The sequence below is a fragment of the Lissotriton helveticus genome, chromosome 2_1 (genome assembly GCF_964261635.1).
Source record: "Lissotriton helveticus chromosome 2_1, aLisHel1.1, whole genome shotgun sequence".
NCBI lineage: Eukaryota > Metazoa > Chordata > Amphibia > Caudata > Salamandridae > Lissotriton > Lissotriton helveticus.
This window is the reverse complement of record NC_136059.1, coordinates 1146653312-1146677030: the sequence shown is the minus strand read 5'-3', so window position 1 is coordinate 1146677030 and position 23719 is coordinate 1146653312. Positions and strand designations below refer to the sequence as shown.

Genomic DNA, 23719 nt, shown 5'->3' with positions numbered 1-23719 from the left:
CTCTGCAATACTGCTCTCTCTGCCACTGAACTATACGCTGCTCTACTCTTCATCGCTCCACTCCATTTCACAGTACTCTACGCCATTCCATTCTAAGCCACTCTGCACCACTGTACTCTGCAACACTCTACTCTACTCCACTACATCCTGCGCCACTCTTTTCCACTCTGTGTCAATCCACTGTATGCCACTGCACACTAGGCCGCTCAATTTTATACTGCTGCACTCTTCGCCACTGCACTCTACACCAATGATCTCTACATCACTTTACTCAAAACCAATGCACTCTACGCCACGGCACACTATATCAATCTACTCTGCACCACTGCATGATGCGCCACTATACTATACTCTGCGCCACTGCACTCTACCCCCTTTTGTACCGCTCTATGCCACTCTACAGCATTGCATTATGTCACTTTACTCTGCACCACTTTACGCCAATGCACTCTACACCAATGCACTCTGCACCACTCTACACTACAACACTTCACTCTACAACGCTCTACTCTGCAGCACTGCGCTTTCTGCCTTTGAACTCTATGCCACTCTACTCTACGTCACTCTTATCTGCGCAACTTTACTCTATATCACTGCACTGTACTCTGCGCCACACTTCTGCACTTTACATCAATGCACTTCACACCACTCTAATCGACTGTGCACCACTGCACTCTATAACACTGGACTCTACACCAATCCAGTCGAGGCTACACCACTCCACTCTGGAGCACTGCACTCTATGCCAGCGCACTCCATGGACCTACTCTATACCACTCCACACCTCTCCACTCAACCTGCACCACTCCATTCTACACCACTTCGCTCTACTCTGAAGCTGTCTATTCTAGGCCACTACATGCTATGCTACTGCACTCTACACCAGTCTACTCCACTCTATGCCACTGAAGTCTACGCTATGCCACTGTACTCTAAACCAGTGCACACTACTTCACTTTACTCCATATCAGTGCACCATACGCCACTGCACCTACGCCAACTACTTGCAGCACCGCACTTCACACCACTATACTCTACAACATTGTCCTCTATCCACTGCACTCTATGCCACTGCACCCTACAACACACTACACCACAGCACTCTATGCCAATACACTCTACACCACTTTACTCAAAACCAATGCACTCTACTCCACTGCATTCTATGCCAATCTACTCTGCATCATTGTAAGTTACACCACTTCAATCTAGGCCACTCTACTCAACTCGACTACACTACACTCTACAACACTCCACTCCACGATACTCCACTCTATGATGCTCTACTCATTCAAACTCTGCTCCAATGACACTCTACTCCACCCTATGCCACTCCACTCTATGCCATTCTACGACACTACTCCACTCTATGGCGCTCTATGCAATTCCCTCTATGCCAATCCATTCCACTTTACTTCACTCTATTCTATGACACACTACTCCACTCCATTGTATGACAATCTGCTCTGCTGTACACCACTCTACTCCACTCTACGCAACACCCTCTATGCCACTCCACCCTACTTTACCCCACTCCATGACACTCTATGCCACTCCACTCTATGACACTCTACTCAACTCAGACACCGTGCTCCACTCTACGCCACTCAGCTCTACGCCCTTTGACTCTACAACACTCTACTCCCTCCATGACTCTCCACAATACTGTACACTACTCCATGACACTCCACTTCACTCCTCTCCATGCCACTCAACACTACTGTGCACCACTCCACGCTACTCTATAACACTCCACTCTGCTCCACTTTATGACACTCCACTCCACACCACTCTCCTTTACCCTACTAACTTTTAGCGATGCTGAACAGCAATCACTCTGGTGTACAACATTGCTAAAACATATTGGTTAAGCCAATAGCTCTTGCATAGGCGAGACCTATTGCTTTGTTAATGCTTGTTTAATACATGTTTTCTTTTTTTCTCTTGAGGAAAACTGTTTCCCACCTTGAAGAAACTCCTTCATCTACAAATATCTTACTCCTGTCTTTGTCAGGAGTATATTTCTGACTTTTTCCAAAGTGAGAAGGGGTTGGTGAATACTAATAATCATTTTAAGTTTGTGGGTATGCACAAATGCACTGAGCATTCCAGACTTGAAATCACACGTCTTGCCTGCTTCCAGCCTGCAAGTAGGATTGTTACAAAAACAATCTTCAAATAAATCCATTTAGAGGTGTAAAATCAACTTTTATGCATATAAGCAAAACATGTAGGAGTTTTCTCCCACAATAAGGGGGTAATTTTTCTTTTTTTATGGAAAGAAAAAAAATACATCAGTCCGTATGCTGTAAATAGTGTCTTTACTCCAACAGCCCCTACTCTGTCGGACCTTCTGAGTAAGCTTTCCGACAGCAGAGCCACAGTGACAATGCCTTCAGAAAGATGATGGTTATAGTAGAGTAGGATCAAGGCTTTGATAGGCCGAGTATTCTAAAGTGGGCCCACAGTTATTACATTTTGGTCCCTGTGCTAAGCAATGTCATCTATGTACACGGAGAAGCAAGTAGCCAAGTCACACTCACAAAGGACTATACCTTGTGTAATGAACAAAAGCAAAATGTTCCTATCTTGCCCAATGGGCAAAAACTGAAGAAAATTCAATGGTTGCATATCAGTGCCTAGTATGTCACTCTATTGATATTGGAGACATGACATCCGAATTACCACTACTCAGAATACCAGTGCAGAGGATGCCACCACATCGAATTTGGTAAAGCCAAAAGTAATTGTATTAATCTGTTGCCTAAAACTATACCCATAAATGTATCTTAACCCTACATCTAACTCAAGTCTGAACTTTTTCCATTAAACAAATACTAAGGGTTAGAGTTTGGCAGAGAGGGTACTCTGTCGGAAATGCACAAGTCCTAGGTTCGCCAGCTTCATTTGGAGACTGGCGCACCTTAAGTTTAAAGTCGATGGTGCCCCTGCTTGCTCTGCCGATAGAAAACATCCTCTGACAGCCTGGCAGAATAATCGCCATTGAAAAAAGGATATTATACCGTCTGCTTCGTTTAGGATGGATGGCGTATGTGTTTTTTTCCCTGTCAGTCAGCACCAGGGTCATTAGTTTTTCATTTTTCATAAATAAATTCCCGCTTAGGGAGTGCAAAAATACAAAAATAGTTAAGGTTTGGTGAATGGGCCTCAAAACCGATGGTAGCTGTCCATAAACTTTTTGGGGCATATTTACAAGCCCCTATCGCCACCACAGCGTCACTTTAATAGACGATTGGGGCTTTGCCTTATTCGCGGCAGCATTTAGCCACTTAATGTGGCTTAACGCTGCCTTGTGAATAAGGCATCCTTTGGCGCTATACTTAGTGTGAAAGGGGCGGGCAATGGTTGTTGTAGTGGGCGTTCCACCGCAACACCCATTCACCCATTGATTTTGACGCTGCCCCATATTTACAAGGGTGGCGTAAATACGGGACAGTGCCAAAATTAAGAAGTCTAATTTTGCCTCGTTTTTGCTGTTTCCATCTGTGCTGCGTTATGCAGCACATATAGAAACAGCAAAACGCCATTGATTGTTTATGTGCAGGAAAGTGCCCCTTTCTGCACATAAACAGTCATTAAAGAAAAAATAAGTTTTGCATTAAGCAGCACACATAGAAGTTTCAAAGTGCCATTTCAGATTGTTTATGTGCTGAAAGGGACACCTTCCTGCACATAAACAATCATTCCCCTCAAAGCAGGCACCTTTGCACTATGGTGCAAGGGTGCCTGCATTGGCGCTAGGCAGATAAATTAGTGCCAGTGCAAAAGGAAACACAAGACTGCACCATATTCTTGTAAATACGGTGCAGCCCTGCGTTTCAGAAGTGGCGAAACACGGCATTATGCTAAGGAGGCTAGCTCCGCGCTCCGCCACTTCCTTGTAAGTATGCCCTTAGTGCATTGAAAGAAACTGTTGTGATGGCAGTTCCTTTTGATGTGCAGAGATGACCACTGGGCCAGTGGTCATCTCTAAATTTGGCAGGTATAGTACTCAATCTGGTTGGAGGAGGTAATGTCTTCTGCTAACCGGACAAAATGTACTCTGTCAGCCAAACATTTAATCCAGCCCTAATTCCATTTTTTAACCCTAACTAATTTAAACACCAAAACTATACTAACTTGCACAAAGTAACCTAACACTCCACCGACCTTCTACAAAAGCTTAGGAATAAAACATCCTTACCTGAACTGGAGCCCTTATTGGCTATGTCGACTGAATACTTCTGCTGACAGTCTGAGGAAAGACGTTACACCGTCCGTCCTCTTTAGAGTGGACGTTGCAATTTCTTTTTCCTTTCTTTTTAATTTCAGATTCGTGCCTTCAATGTAATGGATTCCAGGTAGGGAGACTGCATTGTTTCAGTTTGGCCCATACTTATCCTATTCTCATTTGTGTCCTATCAGAGGCTGTTGAACGTATACAAGCTGAAGAACTGAAGGGAGCCACAGCAGCCACAGCCATGTTGCTCAAGTATTTACTGCAACTGGAAGCAGAGGGATGGTTTCGTGGATTTTTAGACGGGCTCACTGCAGCAGGTTTGTCTGTATTACAGTAATAAAACACTATTGTCTACATAAGTTGTGTATTCATTTGACAATTACATTTGTGCTACCTTGTAAAATTAGCATCATTTTCTGATGATGTATGTGATAGGTAATGTGGAATATACTGCCAGTTGCACAGTCTCTAAAAATTGTTTTTTGGCAGAAGAGGTAGTCCAGTTATTTGCAGCCTGAAGAAAGAAGTAGACTGCTATATTGTGTTATGCCTGCACAAAGCTGAACCGATGAAGAATTCAAGGCGTTACTGGTCCCTAATAGTCCTGAATTGTGGATCGAGTGAAAAACTTAAGCGATTGCCATCACTTATCAATAATGGACTGCCTAGCTTTTGGACCTGTCTTCTATTTAGAGAGCCATGTATTAGTTTGCTCTTTAGGGTTTCAGGTTGTGCTTCTTGTCACCCAAACGCTTCCCCTCAAGAAAGGAGATAGGTAGTTTTATCAGAGGGGTGAGATACTCGGATGTAATGGGTCCTGACCAGAATTCTATAGAAGTGACGAAAAAGTACCCCGATTTATGGGACACGTTCTTGTAGCACTATCCCACAACTGTTCTACACCAAAACCATGGATTGGTAGTAGAATACTCCCCTTATACAAGAAGGGTCCTGAATTTCCCCTAGTTGATATTATCAACTATCTCTTCTGGATTCAATGGGAATGATCTTTGGTAAAATTTTCCTTGAGCACCATCAAATTGAACTACTGATTTTACAATAATTTCATGTGAACAATCAGGCTTCTCCATCGTTGGATAGCTGTGGTACAATCTATACTGAAAGGATATGTCAGTTAGGAAACAACCACTATGTGCTGTATTTATTGATTACACAAAACTGTTTGGTAGTCAGTAGAACCAGCTCTGGAGATTCCTCAGGTCTCCTTAAATTGATTATTTTTCTACATTCTTCGACCTTGTGGAAGATACTCATGGAAGAAGACAAAGGCATCTCCCCCTGCTCCTATTCTTTTCTCGCTGTATATGCATGATTTCCCCAGAACAGTTGCCAATCTGCTAGATTTTCCACCAAAACTAGGGTCACGACCCCTTCAAACTTTAACATATGCCGATGACGGTGATGTTGGTTGATCTCACACTAAAAGAGCCTTCAAAGATGTCTGGATGAAAAGCAAATATATGCAGCCACTCATTCCTTAAGAATAAATGTGTGAGGTAGTTGTGTTTAGGGGTAAATATAAGAAGATGGGATCAGGAGGGGAAGGCTTTTGCAGACAGTGGGACCTAGGTTCCCTCTATAAATCTTTGGATTGTAGACATTTCAAACACATAATTACCATTTATAAGGCAAAGATATCACCCACACTTACGTTTCACGGTCTTACCTAAATAAAGCAGAAGGGAAAATTTTACATAAGTTGCGCAGTGTAAAAATTGGTACTGAGGGTCGACATAGGTTAGACAAGTGCAATAGCTGCAGTGATTCCAAGCACCACTGTCAGTAGGCTCCCTCCTGGAGCTTTTAAAGCAAGGCCATTTTGTATGAAGAGGACCTACAGTCCCTGTCTTACAAATCCTGCTGATGCACTACAAATCTTGGGTCTATCTCAAAACTTTTTGTCAGACTAGTCCTATAGCCAGTTGAACAAGCATTAGAAATGCAATCGGGCTCGGATTTATTTGAGTTTGAGCTAATGGCATTGTAAATGCCAATGTATTGTTGCTATGTGTTATGGAGTGTGTTCATGTGGTGTGTACTGCCAGTGATCTCCTTGTGAGTGTGACAATATTGCACCGTTACTGCCTGTGATGTCCTTCTTGTGAGTGTGAGAAGCTTGCACCTCTGCTGCCTGTGGTCTCCTTGTGAGTGTAAGAAGCTTGCACTGCTGCTGCCTGTGATGTCCTTCTTGTGAGTGTGAGAAGCTTGCACCTCTGCTGCCTGTGGTCTCCTTGTGAGTGTAAGAAGCTTGCACTGCTGCTGCCTGTGATGTCGTTCTTGTGAGTGTAAGAAGCTTGCACAGCTGCTACCTGTGATGTCCTTCGTGTGAGTGTGAGAAGCTTGCACCGCTGCTGCCTCTGAGTATGAGAAGATTGCATTGTGCATCTCTGTGCTGTGCCTGTTCTTTGTAAGGGACTCTTGCTCTGTTGCTGCTGCTGCCTTGGCACAGTACCTGCTGTGAGTGTGTAAGGGAAGCTTGCACCACTGCTGCTTGTGATGTCGTTCTTGCGAGTGTGAGAAGCTTGCACCTCTGCTGCCTGTCGTCTCCTTGTGAGTGTAAGAATGTTGCACTGCTGCTGCCTGTGATATCGTTCTTGTGAGTGTGAGAAGCTTGCACCGCTGCTGCTTGTGATGTCCTTCTTGTGAGTGGGAGAAGCTTGCACCTCAGCTGCCTGTGGTCTCCTTGTGAGTGTAAGAAGCTTGCACAGCTGCTGCCTGTGATGTCCTTCTTGTGAGTGTGAGAAGCATGCACCACTACAGTTGGTGATGTCCTTCTTGTGAGTGGGAGAAGCTTGCACCTCAGCTGCCTGTGGTCTCATTGTGAGTGTAAGAAGCTTGCACACCTGCTGCCTGTCATGCCCTTCTTGTGAGTGGGAGAAGCTTACACCTCAGCTGCCTGTGGTCTCCTTGTGAGTGTAAGAATCTTGCACAGCTGCTGCCTGTGATGTCCTTGTTGTGAGTGTGAGAAGCTTGCACTGCTGCTGCCTGTGATGTCGTTCTTGTGAGTGTGACAAGCTTGCACCACCGCTGCTTGTGATGTGTTTCTTGTGAGTGGGAGAAAATGCCACCTCAGCTGCCTGTGGTCTCCTAGTGGGTGTGAGAAGCTTGCACTGCTGCTGCCTGTGATGTCGTTCTTGTGAGTGTGAGAAGCTTGCACCACTGCTGCTTGTGATGTCCTTCTTGTGAATGGGAAAAGCTTGCACCACAGCTGCCTGTGGTCTCCTTGTCAGTATAAGAAGCTTGCACAGCTGCTGGCTGTGATGTCCTTCTTGTGAGTGTGAGAAGCTTGCACCACTACAGTTGGTAATGTCCTTCTTGTGAGTGGGAGAAGCTTGTACCTCAGCTGCCTGTGGTCTCATTGTGAGTGTAAGAAGCTTGCACAGCTGCTGCCTGTGATGTCCTTCTTGTGAGTGTGAGAAGCTTGCACCACTACAGTTGGTGATGTCCTTCTTGTGAGTGGGAGAAGCTTGCACCTCAGCTGCCTGTGGTCTCATTGTGAGTGTGAGAAGCTTGCACCACTGCTGTTTGTGATGTCCTTTTTGTGACTGGGAGAAGCTTGCACCTCAGCTGGCTGTGGTCTCCTTGTGATTGTGAAAAGATTGCACTGCTGCTGCCTGTAATGTCGTTCTTGTGAGTGGGAGAAGGTTGCACCTATGCTGCCTGTGGTCTCCTTGTGAGTGTAAGAAGCTTGCACAACTGCTGCCTGTGATGTCCTTCTTGTGAGTGTGAGAAGCTTACAGCACTACAGTTGGTGATGTCCTTCTTGTGAGTGGGAGAAGCTTGCACCTCAGCTGCCTGTGGTCTCATTGTGAGTGTAAGAAGCTTGCACAGCTGCTGCCTGTGATGTCCTTCTTGTGAGTGTGAGAAGCTTGCACCACTACAGTTGGTGATGTCCTTCTTGTGAGTGGGAGAAGCTTGCACCTCAGCTGCCTGTGGTCTCATTGTGAGTGTAAGAAGCTTGCACACCTGCTGCCTGTCATGCCCTTCTTGTGAGTGGGAGAAGCTTACACCTCAGCTGCCTGTGGTCTCCTTGTGAGTGTAAGAATCTTGCACAGCTGCTGCCTGTGATGTCCTTGTTGTGAGTGTGAGAAGCTTGCACTGCTGCTGCCTGTGATGTCGTTCTTGTGAGTGTGACAAGCTTGCACCACTGCTGCTTGTGATGTGCTTCTTGTGAGTGGGAGAAGATGCCACCTCAGCTGCCTGTGGTCTCCTAGTGGGTGTGAGAAGCTTGCACTGCTGCTGCCTGTGATGTCGTTCTTGTGAGTGTGAGAAGATTGCACCACTGCTGCTTGTGATGTCCTACTTGTGAATGGCAGAAGCTTGCACCTCAGCTGCCTGTGGTCTCCTTCTCAGTATAAGAAGCTTGCACAGCTGCTGGCTGTGATGTCCTTCTTGTGAGTGTGAGAAGCTTGCACCACTACAGTTGGTGATGTCCTTCTTGTGAGTGGGAGATGCTTGCACCTCAGCTGCCTGTGGTCTCATTGTGAGTGTAAGAAGCTTGCACACCTGCTGCCTGTCATGCCCTTCTTGTGAGTGGGAGAAGCTTACACCTCAGATGCCTGTGGTCTCCTTGTGAGTGTAAGAAGATTGCACAGCTGCTGCCTGCGATGTCCTTCTTGTGAGTGTGAGAAGCTTGCACTGCTGCTGCCTGTGATGTCGTTCTTGTGAGTGTGAGAAGCTTGCACCACTGCTGCTTGTGATGGGCTTCTTGTGAGTGGGAGAAGATTGCACCACAGCTGCCTGTGGTCTCCTTGTGAGTGTAAGAAGCTTGAACAACTGCTGCCTGTGATGTCCTTCTTGTGAGTGTGAGAAGCTTACAGCACTACAGTTGGTGATGTCCTTCTTGTGAGTGGGAGAAGCTTGCACCTCAGCTGCCTGTGGTCTCATTGTGAGTGTAAGAAGCTTGCACACCTGCTGCCTGTCATGCCCTTCTTGTGAGTGTGAGAAGCTTGCACTGCTGCTGCCTGTGATGTCGTTCTTGTGAGTGTGAGAAGCTTGCACCGCTGCTGCTTGTGATCTCCTTCTTGTGAGTGGGAGAAGCTTGCACCTCAGCTGCCTGTGGTCTCCTTGTGAGTGTAAGAAGCTTGCACAGCTGCTGCCTGTGATGTCCTACTCACTACTCTACTCTACTCACTACTGTACTCACTACTGTATTCACTACTCTGCACTCGCTACTCACTACTCTACTCACTACTCTGCACTCACTACTCACTACTCTACTCACTACTCTACTCACTACTCTACTCACTACTCTACTCACTACTCTACTCACTACTCACTACTATACTCACTACTCACTACTCTACTCACTTCTCACTACTCTGCACTTACTACTCCCTACTCTGCTGACTACTCACTACTCTACTCACTACTCTCCACTCACTACTCTACTCACTACTCACTACTCTACTCACTACTTTCTACTCACTACTCTACTCACTAATCACTACTCTACTTACTACTCACTACTCTACTCACCTCACTACTCTACTCACTACTCACTACTCTACTCACTACTCACTACTCTGCACTCACTACTCACTACTCACCTCACTACTCTACTCACTACTCACTACTCTGCACTCACTACTCACTACTCTGCACTCACTACTCACTACTCTGCACTCACTACTCTACTCACTACTCATTACTCTACTCACTACTCACTACTCTACTCACTACTCACTACTCTACTCACTACTTTACTCACTACTCTATTCTACTCACCTCACTACTCTACTCTACTCACCTCACTACTCTACTCACTACTCACTACTCTACTCACTACTCACTACTCTGCACTCACTACTCACCTCACTACTCTACTCACTACTCACTACTCTACTCACTACTCTGCACTCACTACTCTGCACTCACTACTCACTACTACAGATATGAAACAGAGTATATGCAGTGTACCTACACGAGTGCTCTAACTAATTGTAACTGGCCTTGTGCTTTTTCATGAAAATTTGCTTTGTGCGGGAATACCGGGCCCTATTTTACTGGGTGGATTTTCCACCCAGTAAAATTGCTTTGGAGATTGGGCTGCACGTGCACTCTGGTCCCAGTCTCTAGTCCTCTCCTGATCTCCTTCTAAGGCATGGGAGAGTATGCAATGCGCCCCACTGGCGGTCCGCACCCATCTGCCACCCACCCCATCCACACCACCCGCTCCATTCACCATCTGCTCTGAGCAGTTGTAAATGATAGCATGGAGCCCCGCGGAAAAAGGGACAAAAGGTAGAATTTCATCCACCATGATGAGAGGTATTGGTAATGTTGCGGCTTCGTTCCCCAAACCCACTTCTCCGTTTGTGGTTTTTTCAACAATGAGGAAGTGGGTTGGGGGACGAAGCAACATGGAGGGAGCGGTGCAGGGCAGGAGAGAAGGGCGTGGATGGGAGAGAGGACAGGCAAGAGTGGATGGGGGAGCACACAGACAATGGAGGGTGGGCAGAAAAGACTGGGGCAAGCACACAGACATTTGAGAGTGGGTGGGGGCTAGGGGCAAGCACTCGGACAATGGAGAGTAAGCAGGAGCGGAGAGATAACAGAGGGTAGGCGGGAGGGTTAGGGCAAGCACACGGACAATGGAAGGTGGGTGGATGTTGCTGGAAGATGGTACATTGACAACAGAGGAATACCGGGAGTGACTAGAGTAAACAAATTGACTAACAAAGGGACAATGGAGGGTGGGCAAGGAGGGGCTGGGGGAAGCACAAAGACAATGGAGGTTTGGACTGTGGAAAACACATGGTAACGGGGGATGAGTGGGAAGGACTAAGGGAGAAACATGGAGGGGGTAGAATTATCAGAATGAGACAGCTAAAAAACACATGCACTCTTGTTCAGTGCTTAACCAAAAAGAAAAAAAAAGAGGACCTGAAAAAGCAATCGGCGGACGGTAATGCATCCATCTAAGGGAGGGACAAACACAAGTAAAGGAAAGAAGCATACGGAAGCTGACACATAAGAAGCAAGCAAATGAATGTGACAATGAAGCCAATCAAGGGTATGCATTGGGAGGCCTCTAAGCCCCCAAAAAGTAAGAAACGTTCACGCAAGAGCAACTGCATGCTGTTTTAGACAAGACCCAAAAACGGACCCCCAAGGGAAGTAAATCATAATAGGTGGATTAAGATGATGAGATATCAACCAAAGTCATAAATTCATGCCATCCGGTATCTACACACCTCCTCGTTATCGGTCCAGTGGAAGTAACATTTGTAGTAGTCACGTGAATTTAAAAATGCACTTGCAACACTTATCTCAGAACTCAATTAACACCAGAAGGAACTTAGAGTAAGATATGCAGAAAGTGCCCACAATGACACAAATCGCTCCCTGATTTGCAAGATATGTCTTCTCAGTGAAAAAATATTCTGCGTGTGGGAGTTGTGAAGGGAAGAACACTTCTCAATTCTACAACGGACCAAAAGCTACAGGTGTGTGCATTGTGCAGAAAGAACTGCTGTAATATTTTCAAAAGTCAGAATTTTTTCATTACCCCACATATACACATTTAAATTATGTCATGCGTACATTTTACCGGAACAGCGTAGAAACGTCCCGAAATGTGACAATACTTGTAAAGTGTATTCATGGCTACGCTCAACTCGTGCTTCACTTAATTGACACACATTTTTACCACACCTTTGTGAAACGGGTACAACACCATGCTAGCAAAAAGCCACAGCCGACTCAAGGCTGAAGCATACACTGCACAGAGCAAAATGAATCAAGCCACAATGCAGTCACACAATAAATATTTTTCTAAAAGTCAGCTCCACCTTACCTTTTGTCTCACTGGCGGTGGAGCTTGGCTTTAAAGTCAGGATCTTCACTGTGGCATAGAGTCGCGCGCCTGATACATGCAATGCAATGCTGAATGGTGAACGCGCTCCCACCATCTGGAATGCATTACACGGCCACTCTGACAGCTCCTAATTAAGATTAATAAGTCTACCGTGCACGTAACCGCAGAGAATATGCCATGAAACTAACATCAATGACGGACGAAAAGTAAATATAGCCTATCACGTCAAGGCTACTAAATAGACAGCACAGCGAAGACGAATCACTAGGCAGATGCCATAAAAAACGCGGCGCGCACTAAGGAATGTGGCAGCCCGGACCCCTTTCAGAATTCTTTTTTTTTTTAATACATAAGAGCTCGGAAGCTCCGCCCCCACTTCGTGGTGACGTAAGCCCGAGCCCTAAAAAGGCCCTAAAAGATGAAGTGCCCTTTATGAGCTTTGATTTTGGTAGAGAACACTACAAAAGTATGGATTAACACTGGAACAGCCCATGATCGCCAGAATCCAAACCCAGCCAGAATTATCCGTGGAATATAGGGTCCGGGAAATAATTATTTTGTTAAGATTTATTGATCTTTGATTAAGAGCCGTTAACAGGGTGTGGGTGAGTAAGCAAACTGTTGTGGGTAAAAGAAGTCCAGAATGTAGCCATGTGGTAGGTTCCAAGAAGGTAGTTTATTAGATCAGGTTACCGTTGAAGATAGATGGTAAGTACGATGTATAGCAGATGTACCATAGCCCCACTAGGAGCAGCCTCCCTGCTGCTCAGCCTGCATCCACCAATGTGCACTCCACACGTAACCAAGCAACCAAGCATTCCGTTACATCATCACACATTCCAAACACTAATCCTGGCTGAGCAGTGGGGAGGGAGGAAATAAGGAACAAGAAAGAAGACAAACAAGTTACAACACAAACGTATAAAACAAATTCCCCCCCCCCTCTGTAACAGCAGCTACTCCCAACTAAGGGGTTTTCATTTGTCAGGTATTAAGCACATAGGACAGAGCATTTTAATGTCCATTATCATTATCTTTGAAATATAATGTGAAATCTTTAGGTGAGGCTTTAATTTTTATGACATGTCTTATGAATGAGCAAGTCTGCTATTGTATTTCTTAACATTTGTAAAAGCTTTTTTAAATACTGTACTGAATTATTTTGTTTGCTTGTTTCTTTTAACTGCTAAAAAGGTTGTATGTGATTTCATAGAAGAACGATTTCATGGCATACCATTACTCAGAAACCATTTCACCTAAACTGTCTAATGGAAATTCCCAGAATGAATGGAATTTACTATAGAAACCAATTCATAGAATGTCTTTTTACACAAATTGAATTTTCCAATCATTTTACGGTATGATTGCAATGGTTGCTGATCTTACTTACATTTTTGTCAGAGGTATTGATTTCTGCACTTTACTTTAGGGGACATTACTTCAGATTTATATCTTTTACATTGTCAAACAATTACTTCTGATTCTTTTAATTTACGGATCCCTTACCAGACCCCAAACACCATTGATTCCTGACCCCACAGAAACCCCTGAACACCTGAATCTCTAAAAGTGCTTCACCATGCCAAAGCAAAATTCCACCCATCTCTGACCCATAAATTCCACCCATTCTTGACCCTGAAAGCATTTTCTACTCCTAAACTCCACTCACCCTTAACCCTAAGAATTTTTCACCACACCTAAACTACATCCACCCCTAACCCCTAAACTACACCCATTTCTGAACCCTAAAATGTCTTTCTATGTTTAAACCTCACCTAATTTCTGAAACCTTAAAGCCCTTCACCACATCTAAACTCCACCCATCCCCAAATCCTAAAAAACCCTCACCATTCCTAAACACTACCCATCCCAGTCCTCTAAAAACTCTCCATCACCCCTAAACTCCACTAATCCCTAAAAACCCCCTTTTAAATCTAAACTCCACCCATCGCTAAACCCTTAAAACACCTAACCAGCCTAACATCCACCCCTTCCTGAACCCTAAAAACCCTTAAGCCCACCTATCCACCACTTAAACTTAAAAACCCCACTCAGCCCTACACTCTGCTAATCTGTGAACCCTAGAAACCCCTCATCACCCCTAAATTCCACCCATTCGTGATCCCTAAAAACCCTCACCACCCATTAGCTCCACTCATCCCTGACCGTTAAATACTCTCATCGCCTCAAACATCACACATCCATGCACTCAAAAACTCTCACTACCCTTAACTCCACCCAATTCTAATGTCATTTTAGATTGTTCCTTAAAATCCTCTTTCCTATAAAATGTTTCCTATCATTTTCATTTTTTTTGTTTCCTTAAAATGATCTTAACTTAAAATTGTTTTTCTTTGATTCCGTTTCCTCCAGTGTGGCTTCTCAGTTTTCATTTTTCTATGAATTCACATACATCAGCTAAAAACCACTACTTTATTCAGTATTGATTTAAGCCTAGGTCTAAAACAAAGATTTTGATACCCTCTCATACTATACATATTTCATTAACTATAGAGGCTAATTTACACAAAAGAGGTATAAGGTTGGATGACTCCTAGTCACCAAAGCATTGTAAGTATGTAAAGTAGTACTCCTGTTGTACTATTTTACATACTCATAAACGCAATTTACTAATCTACAACCAGAGATCTCCTTCTAAGCTGCCATATTTTGGAGAACTACGCACACTGAGGTGTATGTTTTTAGTATAAATCTGTGAGGGAAAGGGGGAGGGGCTGCAAAATGGGTAATAACTGCTACTAAATGGGTGGAGTAAAGGGAAAATTTAGGAGGGGCATGCAAATACAATTGAACTGTTAACAGGGGGCCTGATTTGGATGTTGGTCGTAAAGCCTCCAACCTCAAGACTGAGACTTTCCGACCAACATCAGAGGTTTAAACACCAACCGCCGCCTTTGTAACGAGGCGGTCAGAGTTGAAACCTTGGATGTCGGTTGGTTATTCCGACTGGCTTTCAACTGGCTCAAGGAGCCCGTCAACACTCAGAAGCCACACATTAGCGTCTACCAAATTGCGACTCGCAAATAGCGGATCTCAAAAGCAAATGTATGGAGTACACGCAAATTGCGACTATGCGCAAAACGGGCCATTTCCGCATGCAATTTGCCACTAACCTGAAGCAGGTGGTAACCAGTCCCAAACTATAAAAACATACCCAGAATGCACCAGAACATTTCCAAAATGGCAACCCTGTATGTGATAGCGAGGAGGATGCAGATACTTGCTGCTCTACAGAGGAGGTGGAGACTGGAGAGGATTTTCAGAGTCAGGCTGACGTTGTTTGGGAAGAGTGAGGAAGAGATATATGAACAGTACAGGCTGAGTAGCACGGTCATCCTAGACCTCATAGACACCCTGAAGCCACATTTGGAAAGCAGAACCCAGCGCAGCTATTTAATCCCAACACATGTGCAGGTGTTGTGCTCCCTCCACCTATTGGCCACTAGTAGCTACCAAGATGTAATTGCAGTGGCTGGAGGTGTGTCACAGAGTGCGCTTTCGCATTTCTTCCGCAATTTCCTAGATGCCCTGCTACACCACATACATCAACACATCTATCTGCCAAGGAATGATGAGGAACTTGAAAATACCAAATTACAATTCTATAGAATAGCAAATGTCTCACAGGTCATAGGGTGCATAGATGGGACCCATGTGCCCATATGTCCACCATCATGCATAGAATATATATTCCGTAATAGGAAAAGCACACAGTCACTCAACATCCAAGTTATCTGTGACGCAAACAATATCATCACAGACATTGTAGCCAAATCTCCAGGAAGCACACATGACTCATACATCTTCAGACACAGTGGCATATACCAGCCCTAAAAAGAGGTGATTTTTATGAAGGATACCTACTAGGTAATTAATCCACACAGTGAGATGTATTTGCACATAAATGTATGTCTGCATGTTGTCTCAACTTCTTACATTTCCTCGCAGGTGACAGTGCATATGCCCTCACACCATACATGTCTCCCTCCATTACACATGAAAGGCGATACAACAGAGCACATAGACGCACCAGGTCAGTCATTGAGCAAGCATTTGGCATACTAAAATCAAGATTCAGGTGTCTACACAAGAGTGGCAGTGCCTTGCAATATATGCCGGAGACAGCCTGAAAAATTGTGGCAAGGTGCGCAATACTCCACAACATTGCATGCAGGCGTGGCCTGCCCTTGGAGTTGTCAGATACAGACTCGGGGGATGAAGAGCCTGGACATGCATTCCACCAACCAAGTAAGGGAAGCTCAGCAGCAAAAGGGAGACGGTTCAGGGACCACATAGCCCGACATTACTTTTCAAGGTACGTCAATGTCATTCACAAATTTGCACAAGAAACTACACAAGAGAGAGTCAAACTGTGTATTACTATATGCCGTTTATTCAAGGTCATATTGACTGAGTCAATGGGACAACCTGCCCATCTCAGATAACTTTTACTACACAAATTATAAATGCAAAGTGGTTACTTCACCACAACAAAAAGTGAAAAGACAAACAAAAAAGAAAATTATCTTTTGCTCCTCTGTCCTGCATATCTGGATCTGGCACTTTGGAGCATACAGTCCCGACTGTTGCTTCTCCGCTGGATTGGGGCATCAGCAGTGGAAACACTGCTGTGGCTGGACACTTCACTGTCAGCAGTGTCTGTGCCTCCTCCTGTAGCTACCATGCTAGTTTGCATAACCTCAACAGCAGCTGTGATCTGTTGTAGGCCCCTTGCTACATCGCCACTGTAGTGCCCCATTTCAACCTGCAGTGCTAGGGTGCGATTACTTTGCAGGCTTGTTGCAGTAGCCAGACGACTGATTGCCCTCGTCATGGATTGATTTCATGAGACCTGCTGCTCTCCATCATCCTGTTTTGTGCTCTGTCCACTTTAAGCTCTGTGCCCAGTTGCACAATTGCATCAGCCATGGCATCAAATTTCCACTCCATACTGGCCTGATTCTCAGACAGTTGTCTGGTGATTCTGTCAAATCCCCTGCTCAGCTTCATATTCATAAACCTCATTTGCTTCTGTTGCAAGTGCTGAATTTTAAGCATTGATTCCTCAAGGCCAGCAAAAGAACATTGATAACTGCCATGGGGTTGGCAGGAGCGTGCCTGCGGCTTTGGAGCAGCCTTTGGGATTGCTGGGTCAAACGTGGTACCCTGCCCCTTGTGCCCTGAGTGTGATGTGTGGTTGGCTGCTGTTGTGGGGCTGTTGTATCAAGCCCTTGTGCACTCCACAATAATAATGAACAACCGGGATCATCCAGCCCTTGGTCCATCTGGCCCTGCTCCTGCTCTGAATCAGTGTCTTCCTCCTCTGGTTCTCTTTCCAAAGATGTATCTATGTTGCAAAAGGAGAAATAAAGAAAATGTTTTTAGTCACTATCTCTGTGGTGGTACTATGTTCACAACTCATGTCAGTCCCTAAAAGCAATGTTTGTGTCATGTACTACATGTCCAAGATGCACCAACTGTGACTTTTTTATCGTGTAGACGGAGCATGTAGATGCAGTTTAGCCTGTGTGTGGTGCATGCATGTGGGGTGCTGGCTTGAGTGTGACATAATATGGCATTCATTTCTCACTTACCTATGAGTGGTGGAGGTTTGGATGTGTCCAAGCTTCCAATTCCCACTACTGACTCAGGCTCTAGGGTGGCTTCTACCATTGCCTCTGCTGTGGAGGCTTCCAAGAGGCTGGATGGGCCACCTCCTGTTTGTTGGACAACACTCAGCTGTTCAGCCACCCTCTCCTTTGCCCTGGAACGGAGGTCATACCATATCTTTTTTATGTCACCAATTGACCTGTCAGCAACACCGAGAGCATTCATGCGCAGCTGCATGTCATGCCATATTTTTTGCCTGCCAGACTCTGGCACGGTATGAGAAGTCCGACCAAACAGCTGCACGTGGTTGTTGCAGCACTCCTCGATGATTATGTCAATTTCTTTCTCAGAAAATTTATGTTTACGCAGCCTCTTCTTCCCTTCTTTCTCAGATGTCTGGCTGGCCATCTTGCTGTGCTGTTCTCTCTGTGTATCAGTGTTCTACTTAGTTGCTGCATCAGCGTATTAACGAGTTGCTGCACATTGCCAAGTGCTTGTAATTTTGATCAGGAATCTCCATGGACACCACTTCCTGGTTTGGGGTCCTTCAGATATTCCAGGATGTCATTTTTCCCCAATATTTATTCACACTCGCTACTTGTGCATGCAAAATGCATGCTTTCAACCGCGTACGCTAATTGTGCACGCAAAATGCATGTTTTCAACCGCGAACGCTATCTGCAACCGTTTAACGTATCACAATTTGCCAGTCGCAATTTTGCGTTGTGAGTCACATGCGAGTCGCTTTTTGGGGTATGGTTGTGTAGGTACATTCAATTTTCGGTCGTACATATGGCCCCAAATGATTTGCCGAGTATCACAGGATGTTGGGCGTCCCTGCCGAGACTCAAACCCGGTTCCCCAGCATCGAAGTCAACTGCTCTAGCCATAAGGGAACATATTTCCGCTATACTGAGGAAGATGGGGATGTGGGAGGGAATGATTTGGTGGTTCAAGTTACTTTACAGAGAGCCAAAGGCCAGAGTCAAAATAGGACAGCTGATTTCTGCTCCGATCCTTGTGCAGTGTAGAATGTGGCAGGGATGCCCATTGCTGCCACTGTTTTTTGCCCTGGCGATGTAGTCCCTAGAGCAGAGATTGTGCCAGTCTGCATGGGAATGAAGTTTAGCACTCTGTGGTCAGATGCATGCAGTTTCACTATACACAGATGATGTTCTGGTCTATCTGAAAGCTATACAAGGTGGTGTAGATTCAATATTGTGAGATCTGACTGTATTTAAGGCAGTTTTGTGTCTAGGAGTGATTTGGGCGAAGACGCGCTTATTTCCTCGCACCCAAACTGTACCCAGGAACAGTGCTTGAGAAATCTCACCACATAAAGTGGGCAGTCTGCACATTCTGGTACTTGGGCATCAATAAATATCTTTCATAAATATCATTCCTCCGTGGATATATTGGAGGGCAACCTCATGAGAACAGTGGCATCCCTTCATCCCAAATTACTGTTTGGTGCTCACGTTGCAGGGTAGCATTGCATTGTCCAAAATGGTGATGCTACCTAGACTCCTTTTTTGTTGAATTAACCTGCCTATTATTTTCGGGAAACAACCTTTAGATCGCGGATTTTACTCTGCATTACAGTCACAATGCGGTTGTTGCAACGACCACGTTGTAAACACGCAGTGCTATTACTATGCAAGTCATTACACCGACTTGCAGTAGATTGCGCTCTAACATAAGGAATAGTATAGTTCACTATTCCAACACCTTCCCTACTGTTACGTAGGCTGGAGTTGGAATAGTAAATTATAAATTTCTAAAGTTGCTGCGCCATCTACTGCAAGTTGATGTAATGACTTGCGTAGTAATGGCATTGCGTGGTTACAACGTGGTCGTTGTAACAACCGCGTTGTGATTGAAACATTCCGCATGTTGGATGTCACGCTGGGTGACTTGCTCTGGAATTAAGCGAGCACAGAGTTGCTGTGGGCAAGCTTCAATTGCCAATAGCTTTAGGAGTCTTCAGGCTCAGAATTGTGAGCACTATACCTAGTGGCGCAACTCCAATGACCAAGTCGTTTGCTCGGGGGGCTTAACCTGGAGAAGATATTGACCATATTGGGTAGGGAGGTATACATGGGGTGGAACTTTTTTTCCACAGTCATCACTGCCCCCATATTCCAATTGCCTTCTCTGCTTAGCCTATGACTGCTACCGCAGAGCCTTGAGGTGCTCACTGGGCACCCTGACGTATACACCTGACATCCCAATGAGAACTCTCACTGGATTTTGTGTGGCTGCAGGCAGGGAGGGGCTGGTGACTTGGGAGTCTCTGGGGGTGTGCACCCTGGGGGACCTGTACCAAGACCACACTTTCGTCGCATTTTACATGCTGGCAGACCAGACTACACTTCCGGTGGGTCCGTTCTTGCTGCACCAGCGACTAGCTGCTGAGATGGAGTGCCCTGGGGTGCAGTGGCCACCAAGCCGATCATACAAGCCTAGTCTTGTTGATTGTGATAGCCAATCCTGATCGAGGGCTGACCTACTGGCCAGATTGAAAGATATGTGAGAAAACGCCTTACATCGCTCACTGGCTCCTAAGGAATGGCAATAGATACTCAAATGCCTTCGGAAAGTCTCCCAAAAAGTTTGTTTCCAATACATTCAATGTAACATTTTACATTGTGCTTATCAGACCCCAGCTAAACTGTGTAGAATTTATCCAGCATCATCTCCAGAGTGACCTAGGTGCAGACAAGCTATCACGGATATTTAGCTCTTGCTCTGGCGATGCCATATAGCGCATCTTTTCTGGGAGGAAGTCTGTGCAATACTTCACAGAATTACCGGTCATTCAGATATATGTAGGCTAGAGTTATGCCTCCTTGGACTACATGGTCGTCTGAGGGCACGGGGAGCGGTGGCACACTTTATTCATTTGGCACTCGTGCTGGCCTAACACACAATCACAATGAGGTGGAACACCACACCTTTCCCCGGGCCTACACCATGGCAATTGGCAGAGTTGCTATGGGCCACGACGGAGGTGGCTGTATTGCAAAGAGAGGAATTGCGAGACCTCGACCCGACTTGTAATCATCACCATTACGCGTACACCCACATACTCATCCCTGGGTAAAGACCGTGTTGATCCTGATAGGGCAGGCACATAGTAATCCATACATCAACGTAAATGTGAATGCAAATCAAAAGTAGGCCTTATACTGTTTGTGAGTTTACTGTTTATTCTTGAACTCCCATACTTGCAGTGATGACTTGCCATAAGACAAATGCTACAGGTTCGCAAAGTTTTACTATGTATAATTCCACATGTATGTACCTTGACGAATTATACATCTTCAAGGTACGTAGATGTTGAGTTAAAAATAGAAAATGTATACTTACCTATCTGCACTTACCTACTCGATATTTGGCCCTCAATATTTTAACACAACATTCTGTCCACACAGTATTTGTGTTTTCAATATTCTGTCAGTGATCCGGATATGAACCTGAAGCAACTTCACCATGCCTTGAAACCATTTTGTAAGGTCCTTTAAGAAAGGGGTCTCTCCCTCAATGAACCTTGGAACCTGTTCCTGGTGGGTTTCAATGGTGCTTAGGACCTTGACCACTTGACAAGTGTCTCCCCGCATTGAGGATTTAGGTTGTAAGAACAGATCATCATAGAGTGCTGGATTTTCCTATACCAAACCCTTCACATGTGTTTCTGTCTAACAATGCCAGCAGGTTGCCTATTACGTAGTGGGTTGAACTCTGGGAGGTTGTGAGAGATAGATGTTTTAGTTTAGAAGTCCTCCTCATTCGATGTTTCTTCTTCAGAAGATTGAGAGAAGACCAATGTTGCCCATGCGTTGGTAGGTAAAGCAGGGGACTCGAGTAGGCTGAGAGTCTTGCGTAGCCCCAGTGGGCATCTGTGGCTTTCTATCTGTTGCCTGGGGACTTGTGACTTGTAGGAGTTCTGTAAAAGGGCAATTACTGACCAGCCTTCAGGTGTTTTTGTAGAGATTTTCAGTGATTGGAAATATTTACCTTCTCATCTTCCTCTGCTATGGAGGCCTCAGATATGGCAGCTTGGTGGAGGACAGGGCTTTCTCCCAGGATTGCATGCCCTTATTTTGTTTGTGGATGGTAAGGTTTGATTGATGTTAGTTCAAAGCAAAGGGTGACACTTTAATCTAGAAAAGTAAACATTTGAATATTACATTGTCGGGTTCTGAGTATGCAGACCAAACCGAGCAATCAGTTCCAGTGCATCCATATGAAGCCTTGGACGTCTAGGTTGAGAATTCATAGCAGAAGCCACTAGTGAAGCTCTCAGGAAACGGAGGAAATGAAGGAAGGAAAGGAGAAAAACAAAAAAAACATAGCACAGACTTGCTGTGATTACTCGGAACCTATAAAATGAATACAATATTATTATCACCAGCACTTAAACTGACTTAACACTGAATGTATGATGCAGTGGACGCAGAGAAGAAGGCCCTGTCTTGTCACCACGAAACTGATCTTTTTAGGGTGCTTGCCGGATAAAGGAGTTAAGTTCAATTCAGATTCATATTTACAGTGCAACCCATTCCATCATACAGTGAGGCTCGGACTCAATAAGTCCGATTAAGTATGGGTTCATTACAAATTCAAAACCATATTAAAATAAATCAATCTCAAAAACATTGTGTAACAATGCAAAATCATTAAAGGATATCCGAATCTGCAAAAAAAAATTACTTTTAAAAGTAAATAATCAATGAGAATCTCTGTAGCAATTGTGCATATTAAAAGAAATAAAGCATGATGAGAATATTGAAAGTTCTGATCTTCCTGTCTGATGCATTGGAAGGTTCTTTTTTTGTGTTTGAAAAGCTATATTGAGAATAATAAATGATAACAAATGACACCAGCAAAGAAGAGTATAAAACAAACAAATCAAATGAAATCCAGTACATTGCTAATGTCAAACTAGGAAACTAAAAGCATTTTTATGAGAAATGCATTGGAAGGTTCTAACTCTAAAATGTAACTATGCTAAAGAATACAAACTAAATCCCCATTAGATCCATAAGGTTAAGAAGAAAGGTGTCAGCATAGGAGAACTTCAGTAGAAGTTCTCTAAACAAAAGATTGCATAGCATGAAGAGCCACAATAAGAGTAGTACATAGTCTGTAGCTTACCTAGTCTAAGGGAATCTCTGCTGCAAATCTTGCACCGTCTCACCAGCTATCCTCAAAAATGCCTGGTGTCTCCACCACAGCCCTGAGAGGCTCCCACCACACTGATCATCACCAATCTGCATTCCAGCTCATGTTGGGTGGTTGCTCAAGTCCTCCTGCCCCTAGATCCTAGAGCGGGACCAGCTCAGCTGATGCTCTCCTTCACTACACGTGCCCCTTACCACTTCCATCTCTTGTGTGAGCTGCTGCCAGATCCAGCACAAATCCTGCAGCTACCACCTGCATGTGGTTACCCTGCCCTGGTACCTCTGCTGCGGTGCTGCTTCGTGGTCCCCCTATATCCTTGATCCCGCAACGTCTCCTTGAGAGGGACATAAAGAGGATCGACCTGAAACTGTTCCCTCCTGGGTATCGCCAACTTATCTGCAACACATTTTTTGGGATGTGCTGCACACTCTGCATACGTGGTCCTCCCCACAAGTGATCTAGTACATCTTCCTGCCTGCCCCCCCGCAACAGGGCATGGCTCACCTGTGCTTCTTCCTCTCCGCATGCTAGGTGAATGCGCTTATTGAATTCGCCTCTCGCTGATCTGTGACACTTCTATAGTGGTCGGGCCTTGTGTTGGGTATACTGCCTTCTCCTGTGGTGATAGAAGGACTCACATATAAAGAGTTTCCTGCTGCCCCGCTCCAAGGGGCATCAGATGCACATCCTCCCCCAGTGCTCCCGCCCCACACCTCGGGGGGGGGGGGGAGATCCACAAGGCAAACAGCCACTGGGACTGATCTCTGCAGAGTTGCTGTGTGTTGCAGGCGTACCCTGTTCCCCATTTTTTGAAGCCTGTACCC

The 23719-nt window shown here is 45.1% G+C and overlaps 1 protein-coding gene across 3 annotated transcripts in view; it reads left to right on the top strand.

Annotated features, from left to right (window-relative positions):
• The window catches only part of RIGI (RNA sensor RIG-I), a 568474-nt gene that overhangs the window by 33294 nt on the left and 511461 nt on the right, over positions 1–23719 (top strand). For all 3 annotated transcript variants that reach the window (XR_013607126.1, XR_013607125.1, XM_078675991.1), the window contains exon 2: positions 4426–4557. Coding sequence is in view for 1 of the 3 variants with exons in the window: in XM_078675991.1 (XP_078532117.1) it covers positions 4426–4557 (132 nt within the window). In the remaining 2 variants the exon portion in view is untranslated. The remainder of the gene's footprint in view (positions 1–4425; positions 4558–23719) is intronic.